The 18695-nt window shown below is 37.8% G+C and overlaps 1 protein-coding gene across 1 annotated transcript in view; it reads left to right on the top strand.

Moving 5' to 3' along the window:
* Positions 1-14005, top strand: part of LOC103585519 (rho GTPase-activating protein 32-like) — a 69143-nt gene extending 55138 nt beyond the window's left edge. The window contains exon 6 of the mRNA XM_008566502.1: positions 13871-14005. Within this exon, the coding sequence (XP_008564724.1) occupies positions 13871-14005 (135 nt within the window). The remainder of the gene's footprint in view (positions 1-13870) is intronic.
* The last annotated feature ends 4690 nt before the right edge of the window (positions 14006-18695 follow it).

The following is an 18695-nucleotide window of genomic DNA, read 5'->3' as shown; positions in this document are numbered from 1 at the left end:
GGGCATTTATGATTTTTTTTTTCCAAATGGTATTGATGATGTAACTGAAGTTAAAAATTAAATGATCTGTAAAATCTAATACTTACATGGGATATACTTATAGTGACTTTAAAGAAAATCTTTCAGAATTAAAGTGCTTTTATTGCTAAGTGTCAGAATATGAAATTGGAAATCAAATTTAGTTTGTATAAAATAAAATGACCAAGGTCGCATGTTGTTTATATGAGTAGGTTTTTCTGCATGTCATCTCAGTTTCTCCGAGGAAGCAGGCAGCTCCGAATCACTAAGTTTCATGTCATGTTTCATAAACTGCTTCTATTTGGTGAGTTAATCTTTAAGTGAAAATATCAAGTACTTTTACGATAAACTATTACTAGTAGGTGAATGGAAATCATATTTTCTTTATCTGGAGTATGTGGTTGGTATGTTAGAAATGAATTTATTAATCCTTCTGCAATTTGGTGAGTTAATCTTTAAGTGAAAATATCAAGTACTTTTACGATAAACTATTACTAGTAGATGAATGGAAATCATATTTTCTTTATCTGGAGTATGTGGTTGGTATGTTAGAAATGAATTTATTAATCCTTCTGCAACATAACACATTTTAGCATCTCTTCTTCTCATTGTTAATTTCCATGTGTTCTGAGAACGCAAATATTTTTATTGTCATGAGCAAAACATAATGTCAGAAATATCTGTTCTGTTAAAATGACCTTCAAAAGACAAGCTTGGTGTTTTGGTGCTATACATTAGAATGTATAATTGTTACTTGATTGCTCTTCCATGTGTTAGTGACCTAGATAGGTAGTTTCCTGGTTGTAAATAACTTGTCAAGTGGCTTAAAACATTTCAGATTACTTAGTATACTATCTATGACATCAAAATAGTAATTTACTGCATTGCAACAATGCCACTGCGTCTCTGTGCTACCCCAGTGTAAGTAATCATTGAAGTGTTCCCATGGTTTACCTCTGTATTCTTACATATATGTCAGCCATAAACCATATTAAACTAGAGTCGTATTTTTTAATAATGAAGAGAGACTCACAATCAAACCATCTAATTTTGCAAATGAAAAAACTGAGGCCCCAATTACTGAAGGGGCTGTCATAAGCTACATGGAATCTTAGCAGCAGGAGCTACTAACGACTTCGGTTTCTTGAATGCCAACTTTTTCTGCATCTCTTTGGAATTGTTGGTCTAGAACAGATTTGAGGAATTGCTTAGTCTTCAGATAAGATGATCATTACACACTGAAGTAATCTAGAGATTCCAGAAGCTATCTATTCACATATTTCATATTTCTACTAATCTCTAGTTTTTAATAAAAATTAGAAATTTTTATTTCTAATTGAAATTCCTTTTATTTAGCCAAAATTCTTGGTTCTTCATCTTAACCCTCTCCTCTCTTGCTCTGTTAGATTCGAAGGCGACAAACTAAATGGCTGTGATATTTTTCCTCTTTAGGTTAAATGACATTGATTTCATTAGGTCTTATTTTTGAAACTTTTAGTTGTGTCTATGCCTGCCTTTTTTTTTTTTTTTTCCTTTTTGTCTTTTTTTGTGACCAGTAACGGGATCGCAACCCTCGGTGTCGCGCCCACACCATGCTCAAGCAGTGAGCGGACCGGTCTCTATATGGGATCCGAACCCTCGGCGGGAGCGCCGCCACACTCCCAAGCGCCGCACTCTACCGAGTGCGCCACCGGGCCGGCCCTATGCCTGCCTTTTAAAGGTTTTATTTTTTTTTCTAAATTGTGAGCCCAGAAATGTAAATTGTCTTCTATATCGAATAGATCCAATTTCAGTAGGCATTTTTTCATCACCTATGTGTCTAGTACACAGATATTATAATATGTAGTATGTAATTTAATTCTTACAAAAGCTCTGTGAGTTAGTCTGGTTTTTGTTTTACAGATCATAAAATTAAAGAGAAGGACATGGATTTGAATATAATTATAGTGTTTTTTTCCTACTTTGGCCCCATTTTCTAATGTAATTTGTACTTGGTTGGCTACTCTAAAATCTGCAAGCATATCCCAAATATTAATAAAGAATTATAGAAATGTGCTGAAATTGACAATTTTGTTTCTTTGCATGACTTCAGTGGACAAGGGCCTATATGGAGCACATGTGTGTGCACATGCACACATATGTGTCTATGAATGGAACCTTAAGATTTAGAGACCCTGAGAAAGATAGTCCAGGCCCACTGGGTGCAATTTCAGGCCAGCAGACTATAGTTTTAGTGATAATAAAAATATTTAACAGCAGGTATAGCATGGGCTGGAAGCAATTAGAATAGATACAAGTCTTACAAATCTCATGTAGCCAAATTGGTGTGTCTCAGCTGAATATTAATTATGGATAAAGCACTCTCTTAGATGCCTTGAAAAACAGATATATAATGCCCTTTCTAAGACCACAACTCCCTCCCTTTCATACTACTTATTGTTAAGTTATCTTAACTAATATAGGCATGTTGTATATTAGATTTTCCCTCCTTTATCTTCTTATTCTTTTCTCTAAGTAAACAAACAAACAAAAGCATCTGTTGTGTAGAACAAACAAATCAGCTACTATGAATGAAGAAACACTCTTTCCAGTTTGTGTTATGATGTTGATCTGGGTGGGAGTCCCTTTTATTCAGTTTTTATCTTCTGAAAATCATGCTGCTTTTTCCTCTGCATATCCCATATGTCTCAGGAAACTTAATGTATTTAATTTGAAATTAATGAAAATTAATAAAAATCATACAAATTTAGGAATATGTTATCATAGATATATGAAGAAAGATTTACTATCTCAAATGCTGAAAATTCAGTAATTTTAAGAAGATGAAAGTTAGATAAACCCTGGAACTAATTATATTGAGCCCCACTACATAGAATGTCATTTATGTGTATAATATTAATGCTATTAAGCCCTAAAAGCCTTCTATCTTCTATTGTCCTATTTTTTAGTAATTAAGTAAATATCAGCTTTTTAAGTGTTAATTTTAAAATGGCAAATTTACCTAGCTGCTATGGGAACTTATTCTAACATGCGCCCTAATGGAAATCATGTTTTGACTTTTTTTGTCTGTGAACTATTACAGAAATATTGGTATAATTATTGCTTACTCAAATACGTAGTATTTTATTGTCCCATTGTCATCTTTAGAGTAGTTGACATTAATGGTTCCTATTTGAGTGCATTAACTACCTTTGTATTTTAAACAGCATTCATTAATATTTAATTGTTTATTTTTCTGAAGATCAAGTATTTTACAAATATTACAGAAATATGAAGGCTCCTTTATGTCATGGTAGGTAGGGTAAACAGTTGGTTTCAGGGAATGCTTCTGTGCCTCAAAATATCTCCTGTACTCTGATGTTCCCATGCCTGAAATTCCACTATCAGAAATGCATTCCTTGGTATTGAATATCTCCTTCTCCACTCAGTCCATTTAGAAAATGTTGTTACTACAGGAATGAGGGTGAATATTAACATTTGTAGAGCATCTATGCGTGAACAAAATATGTAGGCAGATTGCCAGCATTTATATGTAAACCTTATAAATGCTTCTATGAGATGTAAGTGGTGTTATTCCCATTTCACAGATAAGTAGACTGCTGCTCATAGATGTTGAGTAACTTGTGTAATGTTCTGTATTTAGGATAGGGCCAAGCTGAGATTTAAATCACATCTCTTTTTCTATCTCTTCTCTGAACTTCACACATATAAAGAGATAATTGATGCCATCAGTTCTTTTTCAGGAAATTTTCCCATGATCAAAGGACTTCTAAGGATGTGGGCAAAGACTGTTCTTTTCAGATAGAACAGAAGATGTATGTAGAAGTTGTCTCTTTCTTTCCACCTCTATTGTTACCAAGCTAGCCCAAGCATTATCTCTTGTTTGAGCTGATGTCTGTACCCTATAATCTATTATACACTGCCAGAATGATGTAAAACATAAATTGAATCCTCATGGTTATTCTCATGGTTAAAACTCTTGAATAGATTCCTGCTAGCCCAAGCATTATCTCTTGTTTGAGCTGATGTCTGTACCCTATAATCTATTATACACTACCAGAATGATGTAAAACATAAATTGAATCCTCATGGTTATTCTCATGGTTAAAACTCTTGAATAGATTCCCACTGCATTTAGAGCTAAATCCAAATACTAACCAACATCTGTGAGGGCCCTACATAATCTTGACCTTGTCTACCTCTTCATCACGTCACGGCAGTCTCTTCTCACTCCTGTGCTCTGATCACATCAGCTTTCAGGCAGTTCCTAAAAAACCCTAAGTTCTTTCCTGCAACAAGACTTTGAACTTTGATCTGCCTGTAACTCTGTTCACCCTGTGCTCTTGCTGTGTCTAGTGCCTTCTCAGTTTTCAGGACTTGGTTTAAATAGTACCTCCTCAGAAAGGCTCGCCTCGCTCAGCCAGTGAGCGGGAACCGGTCTGTATGTGGGATCCGAACCCTCGGGCGGGAGCGCCACTGCGCTTCCCAAGTGGCGCACTATCCAGTGCGCCACTGGGCCGGCCCCTTTTGCTCATTTTTAAATTGGAGTTTTCACTTTTTTACTGTTGAGTTCTGAGAGTTCTTTGTATATTTTGTATAACAGTTCTTTATCAGATATCTCTTTTGCAAATATTTCCTCCCAGTCTATAGTTTATCTTCTCATTCTCTTGACTTTGGCAGAGCAGAAATTTTAAATTAAATGATGTCCAGCTTATCAATTTTTTTTTAATGCATTGTGCCCTTGGTGTTGTGTTTAAATTTATTCTCATAACCAAGGTCACCTAGATTTTCTCTTTGTTATGTTCTAGGAGTTTTACAGTTTTGCATTTTACATTAGGTCTATAATCAATTATTATTAAATATTGTGAAGAATGTAATATCTGTGTCTAGATTTGTTTTTTTGCATGTGGATGTCCAATTCTTCCAACACCATTTTTAAAAAGACTATCTTTTCTTTGTATTGCCTATGCTCCTTTGTCAAAAATCAGTTGGCTATCTTTATGTGAGTCTATTTCTGGGCTCTCTATTCTGAACCATTGATCTATTTGTCTATTGTTTACCAATGCCACACTGTCTTGATTGTTATAGCTTTATAGTAAGTCTTGAAGTTGGATGGTGCCACTCCTCTGACTTTGTTTATCTCCTTCAATATTGTGTTGGCTATTCTGAGTCTTTTGATTCTCCCTTTAAATTTAGAATCAATTTGTTGAAATCCACAAAATAATTTGCCAGGATTTTGATTGGGATTGCATTGCATCTATAGATCAAGTTGAGAAGACCTGACATCTTGACAATATTGAGTTTTCTTATCCATGAACATGGAATATCTTTCCACTCATTCATTTAGTTCTTTGATATCTTTCACCAGAGGTTTATAGTTTTCCTTATATAGATCTTGTACATATTTTGTTATATATATGTATTTCATTTTTTGTGTGCTAACATAAATATTGATATCTATTTATTTCAAATTCCACTTATTCTTTGCTGGTATATAGGAAAGTGATTGATTTTTGTCTATTAACCTTATATCCTGCAACCTTGCTATAATTGCTTATTAGTTCCAGGAGTTTTTTTGTTGATTCTTTCAGATTTTCTGCACAGAAAATCCTATTACCTGTGAAAAAAGACAGTTTCATTTCTTCCTTACCAATTTGTATACCTTGTATTTCATTTCCTTTTTTTTACTGCTTTAGCTGGGAATTTCAGTACTGTGTTAAAAAGCAGTGATGACAGGGGACATCCTTGCCTTGTTCCTGATTGTAGCAGGAAAACTTCAAGTTTGTCACCATCAAGTATGATGTTAGCTGTAGGTTTTCTGTAGATGTTCTTTCTCAAGCTTAGGAAGTTTCCCTTTATTACTAGTTTGCTGAAAGTTTTTATCGTGATTGAGTGTTGGATTTTGTTAAATGCTTTTTCTGCATCTATTGATATGATCATGTGATTTTTTTTCTTTAGCTTGTTGATGAACTACATTAATTGATTATCTTTTATCGTGATTGAGTGTTGGATTTTGTTAAATGCTTTTTCTGCATCTATTGATATGATCACGTGATTTTTTTTCTTTAGCTTGTTGATGAACTACATTAATTGATTATTGAATGTTGAGCCAGCCTTGCACATATGAGATAAATGTCACTTAGTTGTGGTGTATAATTATTTGTAAGCATTTTTGGATTTGAGTTGCTATTATTTGGTTGTGGATTTTTACATTTATGTTTATGAGAGATAATGGTCTGTAGTTTTCTTTTCTCATAATGTCTTTGCCTGGTTTTGGTATTAGGATAATGTTGTCCTCACAGAATGAGTTAGGAAGTATTTCTTCCATTTCTATCTTCTGTAAAAGATTGTAGAGAGTTGGTAGATTTTTTTGCTTAAATATTTGGTAGAATTAACAGTGAACCCATCTGGGCTTGTTGCTTTCTGTTTTGGAAAGTTGTTAATTATTCATTCAGTTTTTAAAATAGATGGTCTATTCAGATTATTTCTTATGTGGATTTTGGTGGGTTGTGTCTTTCAAATAATTGACTTATTTCATCTGTTATCAAATTTGTAGGCACCAATCAACTGGATATAATTCACATCTTCTCTGTCTGAAATAAACATAGCTACTCCCTTTTTCTTCTGATTAGTGTTAGCAAGGTATATCTTTCTCTATTGCTTTAATTTATATATGTCTTATATTTAAAGTGGGTTTCTTGGAGACAGCATGTTGTTGGGTCTTGTTTTTGATTCACTGTGACAATCTCATTCTTTTAATTAATGTGTTAGACCATTGTTTAAAGTGATTATCAATATAGTTGGATTCATATCTACCATATGTATTACTGCTTTCTATTGTTGCTCTTGTTATTTGTTCCTATTTTTATTTATTTTTTGGTTTTTAAAATTTTTTCCCCCCAGCTTTATTGTGGTATAATTGACAAATAAAAATTGTATATATTTAAGGTGTAGAATGTGATGTTTTGATATACATATATATTGTGAAATTATTACCACAATCAAGCTAATTAACGTATCCACTGCCTCATATACTTAACTTTGTGTATGTGTGTGTGGTGAGAACAAATTATCTTTTTTTTTAAAGTTTTTTTAGTGGTTGCTCTTTGCAATATACATTTACAACTAATCCATGTCTGCTTTGAAATAACTCTATACCACTTCATGGGTTGTGGAGATATCTTATAATAAAAAAGTATTTCTAATTCTTCTCTCCCGTCCCTTGTATTATTGCTGTCATTCATTTCACTTTCACAAAGCATACATAAGCATGTACATACACACACATACACTTATAAGCATACATAATCATACATTCTTGTTATTATTTTGAACAAACTGTTATCTCTTAGATCAATTAAGAATAAGAAAATAAAAGTTTTATTTTACCTTCATTTATTTCTTCTTTGATACCCTTCTTGATATAGATCAGTTTCTAACCTATATCATTTTCTTTCTCTTTGAAGAACAACTTTTAGCATTTCTTGCTAGGTAAATCTAGTGGCTTCAAATTTCCTCAGCTTTTGTTTGAAAAAGTTTATTCTCCTTCACTTTTGAATGATAATTTTGCAGGGTACAGAATTCTAGGTTGGTGGGTTTTTTTCTCTCAACACTTCAAATGTTTTACTTTACTCTCTTCTTGTTTCCATGATTTCTGAGGATAAATTGGATGTAATTCCTATCTTTGCTTCTTTATAGGTGTGGTGCTTTTTCCTCTGGTTTCTTTGAAGATTTTTTGTTTATGTTAGATTTTCTGAAGTTTGAATATGATATGCCTCAGTGTAGTTTTTTTGGCTTTCATCCTGTTTTGTGTTCTCTGAGCTTCCAGGGTCTGTGGTTTGGTGTCTGACATTAATTGGTGTCTGACAGTAGTTGTCATTATTGCTTTAAATATTGCTTCTGCTCCTTTCTTTCTTCTCTTTGTGATATTCCCAGTACACATATGTTATACATATTGTAGTTTTCTCTCAGTTTCTGGATGTTCTGTCCCCTGCCCCATACCCCCACCAGCTTTTAAGTTCTGGAAGTTTCTATTGTGATATCCTCAAGCTCAGAGATTCTTTTCTCAGCTGTGTTCGGTCTACATATGAGCCTATCAAAGGCATTCTTTATTTCTACTACAGGGTTTTTGACCTGTAGCATTTCTTTTTTATTCTTTGTTAGAATTTTCAGTTCTCTACTTACATTGTCTGTCTGTTCTTCCATTTGTCTACTTTTTTCCATTAAAGCTCCTAGCCTTATTCATAGTTATTTTAAATTCTTGGTCTGATAATTCCAGCATTCCTGCCATATCTGATTCTTGATGCTTGTTCAGTCTTTTCAAACTGTATTTTTTTCCTTTTAGTTTACCTTGTAATTTTTTGTTGAAAGTTGAACTCAATGTACTGGATGAAAGGAACTATAGCAAATAGGCCTTTAATAATGGGATGGTAAGGTGTGGGTAAGCACAGTGTTATACAGTTCTATGAGTCTTTTAGTGAGCTTGTTCCTCTGGACTGTGAACCTCACAAGTACTTCTCAGTTTCCCCCACGTTAGGTGGGATAGGATGACTAGAGTGGGCTGGTGTTCAGTATTCCCCTTCTCACATGTGGGAAGCTTAAAGGAGCTGGAGTTGGGTTTTTCCCGTCCCCCAGGTATTTTAGACTCTGATAAAACCCTAGCCAGGTAGGCTATGGTAAGATAGTTTCTCCTGAGGGCAGTCCTTGTTGAGAACATAATGCTCTGGTGTATTAGAAAAGTTTTTTTTCCACTCACCCTGCTGGAAGTATGTGGAGATTTTTCTGTGATATTCACTGTGAGGACCTGGTAGAGCTCACTCACAAGAGTATGTGGGCACCCCCATGACTGGATCCACCTGGAGTTTGTACCTCTCAGACTTGTCATACCTGAGCTTCCAGCAATTCATCAATTATAGTTTTCTTATTCCAGCACTGGTTCCCAGAGAGGTTTCTGCTTATGGATTTCTGCTCTGGTTAAGTTGTGATTCTCTATATTCACCTGTGGTAACAAACAAGTCCTGTGGGACTCCCCTTCACTGTCAGCCAGTGTGTGAGAGATTGAATTAATCAGGGGAATCTCTGACCCCTGTGGGTCTGAGTGCTTGCCACTGTAGGATCACCAGTCACACTCCATCACACTCACCAGACAGACCTTAAAGGAAAGGCTTTTTATTTTGGAAGACATCAACTGGGAGACAGAGGGTAAAGTCCCAACTGCTTCCTTGATCGACTGAGGGCTGCGGTTTATATAGGTAAATATGTTGGGGAGACAGGATGTAGAGTCTTCAAGAGTGATGGACAGCTGCTTTTGATACAATCTTACTTAATCAATCATTAAGGACTAACTATAAAGTGAACGGAAAGTTAGTTCTATATTGTATACATGAGTGAGTGTGAGGGGTCTTCTACGTTTACAAATTTCCCTCTGTGTTAGTAACTTCCACAGTCTTGGGGAAGGAACAAGATTGCAGGCCTCTTGTCTAGCTACTGGGCAGTGTTGTCGTACTCTAAGGAATTCCCATGCAGAATTTCTGACCCCTGCAAATGAATTTTTTCAAGGGTTACTGTATATCCCAGTAAACATTGTCCTGGACCCCCCTCTTCTTATGCACTCATAGGCCCAGGGACATCCTTCCTGGCAACAAACAAACACAAAACCTGAAGGAGCACAAGTAATAGTTTCTCCTGAGGATGCTGTTTATAATGCCACTGTTTGTAACCATGCATCCATTATCATTAAGTCACAAGGGGCCAATGGGGATCCCTTTCAGAACCCAGGGACTGATTTTATAGTGATATTGTATGGAGTATCATCAGAACTCCTGTTATCTGAAAATTTTTGGATTCCATTTTCATCCAGAAAGGGGGTATCCTTTAGTAGATGTCAGATATATGCAAGGAGGCTTAGCATAAGGACCTACATTCAGTTGTATCAATTTAAACTGATAAGCTATTTAGGCATCCCAATTAGGTTTCCCCCTGCCTCTTTATGTGCAAGAGGGTCATGATCGTCGAGAACCAACTGTGGTTTTGGATGACGTATCCAACAGTGGGAGAGATTACCAAATGTAGCCAGGATCTGGGAGATTCATACTGAAGAATTGTCTTTCCAAGCCTAGCTAATCTGCAGGACAAGAAATACAATGATATTAATCATTTTTGTGTAAATTTCAACTCTAAGTCTCTAATGGGCTGAACTTCCCAGCCGCCTGGGTCATATATGTTCACTCAGGTATAATGTACCCAAGTTTTTTGTCCCTTCAGCTTTACTGCTGAATGGGTGACAGGTAACACATCATAAGGTCTGACCTATCTTAGTTGCTGCTGTGAATCAGGGTGTTTTTCTCTCCAGGTCTTGAGCAGGACTTGGTCACCAGGTTTTATAGCATATAGAGGAACATCTGTCGGGTAAGCCAACCTGTTAGAAACAAACTCATGTAAAAAAAAAAAGAAAAGAAAAAAGAAACAAACCCATGTAACATAGTTAAAGTAGCTCCAGTTTGTTTTACGTACTGTTCTATAAGCAATTCTCCTTTTGGGAAGGAAGGGTTGGTAGGCCCCTGTGCCCGATGAGTCAGTGCTCTCTCATACAAAATTTCATAAGGACTCAAACGTACCTTGCACCTGGGGGCTGCCCATATCCACTAGGGCCATTGGTAATTCTTGGACCCAAGTTAGATTTGTTTCCTAACAAATCAGGGTCTGATTCATCTGTTTGATTTTCCTAGTCAGTGCTCTCTCATGCAAAATTTCATAAGGACTCAAACGTACCTTGCACCTGGGGGCTGCCCATATCCACTAGGGCCATTGGTAATTCTTGGACCCAAGTTAGATTTGTTTCCTAACAAATCAGGGTCTGATTCATCTGTTTGATTTTCCTTTTGGACTGTGGACTCCAAGGAGTATGTAGTTTCCAGCTTACATTTAATAGTCTAGCCACTTCTTCAATGATTTTCGAAATGAATGCTGCTCCATTGTCACTCTGCAATCTTTGTGGTAACCCAAAATGGAATAATCTCCCGCAGAAGTACTTTAATCACTTCTGTGACCTTTTCTGTTTGAGTGGGGAAGGCTTCTACCCACCCAGTAAAAGTGTCTACTAAAACAAACATATAATGAAGGTTTCCTGGAGCCTTTGGGCATCTGTGTGAAGTCCATTTGCCAATCTTCACCTGGGTAAGTGCCCTGCCATTGTACTTCTGCCATTGGAATCTTGGGACTACCAGTGACTCTCCAGGGATTATTGCAGGCACAGATCAGGCAGCTAGAAGCTTCGAATTGTCTTTTGCAAGTTGGGTCCTATTAAGTCAAGCTTTATCCATTCCAAAGTTGCATCACATCTATAGCGAGTGCTCTAGTGTATTTGATTTAGGATGGGTCTCATGGAAGCGGCCAGTAAAAGTACTCATTTGGCAGCATCTGTCATCCACATGTGTCAGGGTCCAGCCTGAAACCCCATTCAGCACCTCTCTTGAGATCCTCAGCAGTATGTACAGGTTTTTGAGGATTTAGGATGGGTCTCATGGAAGCGGCCAGTAAAAGTACTCATTTGGCAGCATCTGTCATCTACATGTGTCAGGGTCCAGCCTGAAACCCCATTCAGCACCTCTCTTGAGATCCTCAGCAGTATGTACAGGTTTTTGAGTCAAATCTGGAGGACTTTGAGGACTCATTGCTAGCTGTAGAGAGGCCTGCTTTGCAGCCTGTTTAGCAGCTTCATCTGTTTTACTGTTACCTCAGATTACTTCATTATCAATCCTATGGTGATCCTGTGCAATGGATGACTGCTACTTCTCTAGGTACTAAAACTGCTTGCAACAGTTTTAATATCTGTTGTGCATGTTTTATTTCTTTGTTCCTGGAGGTCAAAAGACCTCTCTCTCCAGATAGCCCCATGAGCATGAGCTATCATGAAAGTATATTTAGAGTCAGTATAAAAATTTTCTTTGATTCTGTTATCTAGTGTTAGATCTCAAGTCAAAACAATTAGTTCAGGTGTCTGGGCTGAGGTACCAGGAGGAAGGGCCTGGGCTTCTACTACCTGTTGAAGTGTAACCATGGCATACCCAGCTCAACGCTTCCCCTGGTCAATAAAGCTGCAGCCATCTGTCTAAAATTCCATATCAGATGCCACAAGAGGTTGGTCAGTCAAATCAGGTCAGCTAGAATAAACTCAGTCAATTATTTGCACATAATCATGATGTGGGGGGTCCATAGAGGCAGGTGGAAAAGTGGCAGGACTCCAAGTAGACAGAACCTTTCAGGTGACCTTAGAATTGTCTAGTAGGATGGCCTGATATTTGCTGAGCCTTCCCTCTGTCAGTCAGTGTCCCCCTTCTGTTCTAAGAGGAGGAGCACGTAGTGCATAGTGCGTATGGTAACGGGCTGACCCAGGGTAAACTTTTCCACTTCTTGGGGTATGTCGCAAGTTGCGGCCACCGACTACAAACATGTGGGCCATCCTTTAGTCAAAGGTTCTAATTACTTAGAAAAATGTGCCACTGATCACTTATGGCTTCTCAAATTCTAAGTCAAAATGCCTAAACCTCTTGTACAAAGAGGTCAAAGGGTTTCCGAAGATCTGGGAGGATCAAATTGGGGGCAGTCAGCAATCTTTCCTTAATGGTCAAAAAGGCTTTTATGGCATTTGCCAGTCCACATAAGAGGTTCTTTTTCTTATCTTTTTAAGGTCTCACATAGGGGGTTGGCTTTGTAACCGATGGCTAAATGCCTAGTTGGGCTTGAGTTTCAGGGGATACTGTCTAAATCTTGGTTTCTTGTGCCCAGACTTAGTTTTTATTACCACCTGGGTGATGTCTGTTTTCCTGAGGATCCTGTCTGCCCATGCTCAAGGGTCTACTTGGTCCTTTACATCCTTCAGGATTGCTAGGTCCAGTCTAGTTTCAGAAACAAAGGCAGCCTGTAAAGTCCGTGCTTGCTGTTCTAGCGCATAGATATGAAACTGATTTTTACCAAAGGTAATTTGTGCTTGAGTTTGGTTAATAAATCTCATCCCAATAAAGGAGTTGCACATTTGGACATATACAAAAGGGTATGGGTCAGTATATTTGAGCCAATCTTGCATTCCAGGGGCTGTAAGAAATAGTCTTGGGCTAGACTTCCAGATACTCCTGCAACTGACATAGCTTTTGGGGTTAATTTAGCTAACATTAAATTAAGAACAGAGTAGGTGGCTTCCATGTCAATAAGAAAATCAGTCATCTTTCCTCCTGCCTCTATAGTTGTCTGAGGTTCTTGGTGGGAGACGGATGTTGTAGGTAGCTTTTCTCCTGCCTGTAAAAGAACCTTTGGACCCTGACATTCAGTTTCTTCTCCATCTAAGCCAGCCATCTGGAGCATGATTTCATTTTTGGTTGTCCTTTTTAAATTTGGATGATCTTTATGCCAGTGGCCTTCTACCTTATAGTGGGCAAATTGTGTCTTAGATAAAGGAGGTTTAGACGAGGGCCCCTTCTGAGGAGGCTTTTATTTCATGGGCCTCTTTCCACTTTCTGATTTTGACCTAGGGCCACCACTATGAGTTGGGCCTGTCTCTTATCCTGTTGTTTCTTTAACTGATCCCAACTGAGAGAAACCTTATAGGCTACTTCCACTAGGTGGGACAGTGGCAGGGTTAAGGCCCCTTCCACATTTTGTGGGATATTGAGTGAACGTTGTCTGATAAAGGTTATTTTAACCAATCAGGTATCTTCTTGGTTATTTGGGTCCATATCTGTATTTTCAGTAAGCCTCCAGAAATCAGTTCCGGAAGGGCAGATGGACTTTTATTAGGTTCCTGCCTTAATTCACGTACTTTGCTCAGACTTTTGATTTGGGGTACCCCTTTCTGTAGCCCTACCAGTATGCATGCCTGAAAATGTTGGATTCTACCTTCATCACCACTGTTGGGGTCTCATTCAGGATTGCGGTAGGGGACAACTTCCTTAGTGCCAGCTCTTACCAGGTCGTTGTGATCCTCGGTGTGTAGTCAGTTGGCTTCTCCAGTATTAATCAGCATTCCTCTGAGGTCAGTAAAACAGCAAAAAGATTCTGTATGTGTACCCAAGTAGGGTGGTAGTTGGTAAAAATAGACTCAAAAGAGTTTAGTCATTTTAGTAGGGTCCTCCCAATAAGTGGGGTTATTTTGTTTCCAATTATGAAGTTTAGAGGCAGTGAAAGGACTGTATATGCACATCATTCTAGCTAGTTGTCCATCTTCATTTAATCCACCTTGGTGCCTTAAAGGGTATGTAGCCCCACTGCAGAAGAGGGCCTCCAGCTAAATTGAGTGCCCTTTTGGGTATGAGAGGGAGAGACCTTGTTCTCAGCCAGGCCAGGCTCCTTTCCTTTCAGTAGAGATCTGGGGATGGGTATAAAGTCAGAGTTGAAACTCCAGGTCCCTTAATATTATTAAGTAGGGGTTGAATAGGAGTAACAGTCCTGGGCTTATTGGTGGTCGTGGACCTGCTTTTTGTGGGTCCCCAGACAGCAGTGGAATCAAGACAGGGGCTGGGCTTAGAACAGGCACAGGAACCGAATCAGGCAAATAAACATGAACTGGTAATGGATGAGGAGCTGAGGGAGTAGTAGGGACAAATGGCAGGGGAGTCCCTGTCGCAGCTGCTCTCTCCTCCAGAGGTAGAGGCAACGGCCATTCCTCTAAAGGATCCAGCTGTGGAAGCAAAATCCATTTCTTCTTATTTTGGAACTCCTCTGATCTTTGCATAAACAATTTACAGTCTTCCCCATACAAATGGCCAACAGATACATGAAAAAATGCTAAACATCACTAGTCATCAGGGAAATGCAAATTAAAACCACATTGAGATACCACCTCACTCCGTCAACATCACTAGTCATCAGGGAAATGCAAATTAAAACCACATTGAGATACCACCTCACTCCGGTTAGACTAGCTATGATCAAAAAGACGGTGAATAACAAATGCTGGCGAGGGTGTGGAGAGAAGGGAACACTACTGCACTGTTGGTGGGACTGTGAATTAGTACAACCACTTTGGAATACAATTTGGAGGTTTCTCAAACAACTACACATAGATCTTCCATATGATCCAGCAATCCCTCTTCTGGGTATATATCCAGAGGAATGGAAATCATCATGTCAAAGAGATACCTGCACTCCCATGTTTAGTGCAGTGCTGTTCACAATCGCCAAGATATGGAACCAACCTAAATGCCAACCTAGATGTCCATCAATAGATGTTTGGATAAGGAAACTGTGGTATATGTATATACACTATGGAATACTACTCTGACATAAAAGAGAATGAAATACTCCCATTTGCAACAACTTGGATGAACCTGGAGAAACTTATGTTGAGTGAAACAAGCAAAGCACAGAGGGATAAATACCGCATATGCTCTCTCATATTTAGGAGCCAAGAGAGAAAGAAGGCAGGAAAGAAAGACCACAGTAGTGCCATGATCCAACAGAGGGAGGGAACATTCCTAGGGCTACAAATTGGAGTTGAGGGAAGAGGGGGCAGGGGAGGGAGGTTGGGGGATAATTGGGAGGGGACAAAGGTTACAAAAGTAATTTCTGGTAATGGGTATGCCCCCAGTATGAATCTGGCCCCCACATCATAGGCAGGAGGGGGGACAATCAGCTTTGTATTTCATGAATGTTCATAATAAATAAAAAATAAAAATAAATAAAAAACTTCATAAAAAAAGACAATTTGCAGCCTTCCCTATCTGTTTCACTTTGATAAAACAACATGAAAGATTAGACATACAGAATCTATCCCATTCACCCTGATTATGATGAAATAGATCAAACTGTAGAATTGTGTTATAATTTTAAATATCAATTTACAGGCCACATCTCCTGATCTCCCAGTGTATATTGTGGCCATTATTACAGAAGAAAATCATATTCTTATTCATGGGCTCATAGCTATACTGAGCCCAATTTTGTAATATACATCCTAGAGGACTAGGAACTGGGATAGATGGTTGATTTCCCGTATCAACTTGCACAAACAACACACTTACTGAAGTATTCTTCACAACAAACAGGTCAAATGAGTCTGTATAACGCCATGGTCAGGATTCTCCAAATACTGTACTCAAATGGGGGTACCAAAAGGACTCACCTGTCCTGACCAGAAAATCCAACACTTTCCTTTCTGGGTGAGTTCCAGTTTTCCAAGTACAAGTAGCTGGGGGTGTCCAGGGAAGCTGGGAATTCCTGGTTGTGTCCTCTACCTAAAAAGGGCCGAGCAGCTGCTTGGACAACAGGGTGGAAATTTCCATTCCCCAGAGGCCACCCAAGCAGTGAGCAGCTCTCAGCCCCAGTGATGGGTGCCAAAAAACTGGTAATGAATGAATCCTGTGGGATTCCCCTTCATAGTCAGCCAATGTGTGAGAGGCCAACTTAGTTGGGGAAACTTAGTCAGACTCCGTATGGGTCCCAGTGCTTGCCGCTGTAGGATCACCAATCATACCTGCCAGAAAGAACTTAAAGAAAATGCTTTTCATTTTGGAAGACATCAACTGGGAAACAAAGGATAAAGTCTTAACTGCCTCCCTAGTCACCTGAGGGCTGGGGTTTACCTAGATAAACATCTCTCTCCGGGGAGACAGGATGTAGAGTCTTCAAGAGTGATTGGACAACTGCTTCCTGCTTTGAGAGATGCATCAGTTGAGACAGGATAAAGGGTTTACCCATGATGGACAGCTGATTTTGATACAATCTTAGCTAATCATTAGGGCTAAGTATAAGGGGAAAAGAAAGTTAGTTCTATAGTGTATACATGAGTGTGGGGGGGGTTCTATGTTTATACCTGTCTCTAATTTTGGGGGCAGTAGTTTGCTCTGTGATCTCACTTCGTTGACGGTTCTAAGAATATTTGTTGATTTTTGGTTTGTTCAATTTTTTAATTGTTAGGGTGGAATGGTGGCTTCTAAGCTCCTTACTTGCCAGACCAAAAACCAGAAGTCCAATGATTACTTTGTAACCTGACAGACATGATCACTTCTGAAATATAACTGAATCAACAACATATTTTTGTAGGGCTTCTCATTTTCACATAGTACTTGGTAACACAAAGCCACAATGAGCTAAAAATTGAACTGGCAGGACAAATACAAAGCACAAAACAATATGTTAAAATATCTCTTTTAAAAATATATTGGAATACCTCTATAGGAAGAATGTCTCAAGCAAACAAGACTGATCATTTTTTTTTAAATGCCTCCATTCTATTTATTTATTTTTTGTCTTAAATAATTAATGTTTATTCCTTCTGTATAACTACAACTTTGTACCCTTTGGCCAGCATCTCTCCATTCCCTCCAGCCTGTGATAACCACTGTTCTACTCCTCTGCTTCTATGAGTTTGATTGTTTTAGATTCTACATATAAGTAATAACAGGCAGTTCCTGTCTTTCTGTGCCTGACTTATTTCACTTAACATGATGTCTTCCACGTTCGTTTATGTCTCAAATGACAGAATTTCCTTCTTTTTAAAGGATGAATAGAATGTTATTGTTTGTATATAACCATATTTTCTTTATCCATTCATCCATTGATGGACACTTAGGTTGATTTCATAACTTGGCCATTGTGAATAGTGCTACAATGAACATGGGAGTGCAGATATCTCTTCAACATAGTGATTTCAAGTCCTTAGGATATATACACAGAAGTGGATTGCTGTTTGTTTGAAAATTCTGTTTGCAGTTTTTTGAGGAACCTTGATGCAGTTTTTCATAACGACTACACTAACTTATATTCCGCCCAACAGTGTATAAGGGTTCTCTTTTCTCCACATCCTTGCCAATTGTCTTTTTGATAATAGCCACTTCTGAAAGGTATGAGGTGATATCTCATTGTGGTTTTAATTTGCATTTTCCTAATGATTAGTGATGTTGGGCATTTTTTCCATAAATCTGTTGGCCATTTATATGTCTTCTTCTGAAAAATGCCTATTTAGGTCCTTTGCCCATTTTTAAATTAGGTTATCTGTTTTTTTTGCTATTGAGCACTTTGAGTTTCATATCTGTTATAGATGTTAACCACTTACCAGATATGTTTTCTTCCAATCTGAAGGTTGTCTCTTTACTCTGTTAATTGTTTGCTTTGCTGTGCAGAAGCTTTTTAATTTGATGTAATCCCAGTTAAGATTAACCAATTTCTTTTTGACTTTTTTTAAGCAGAAAAGTTCAATATCCCAGTATCATAAACCATTTATCAGATCACATCAGTATGCAATCAAGGAGATGTCTTGACTGTAACATCATCTAAGTAAGATGCAGCTCTCAAGGGCTAAGAGTTCTATCAAAGAGTTTGATTAGACATGCAACTATATTGCAGTTTGATAAATTATGTGATAGTAATATATAATACACTCCAGCAGAAAAATTGGCAAAGACATGAACAGATTATTTATAAAAGAAGAAATTAAAGTGATCAAGAAACGTGAAATGTGTTCGGTTTTATTAAATCGGTAAAAACAAATTAAGAGAAGATATCATTTCTCACCTACTGGAAAAATTTTAATTGATTATTTCTGGTGTTGGTGAGGATGCAGTGAAATAGGCACAAACAGTAAAAGTTGGTACAACCTTTCCATTTTTAGCAATTTTATGTGTGTGTTATTCTAACTTTTCATTTTAAAATAACTTTAGACTTTCAGAAAAGTAGCAAAATAGGGC

This window comes from Galeopterus variegatus, unplaced genomic scaffold (assembly GCF_000696425.1).
Source record: "Galeopterus variegatus unplaced genomic scaffold, G_variegatus-3.0.2 Scaffold247, whole genome shotgun sequence".
NCBI lineage: Eukaryota > Metazoa > Chordata > Mammalia > Dermoptera > Cynocephalidae > Galeopterus > Galeopterus variegatus.
Note: the sequence above shows the minus strand (reverse complement) of the source record. Positions and strands in the feature narration are given on the sequence as shown.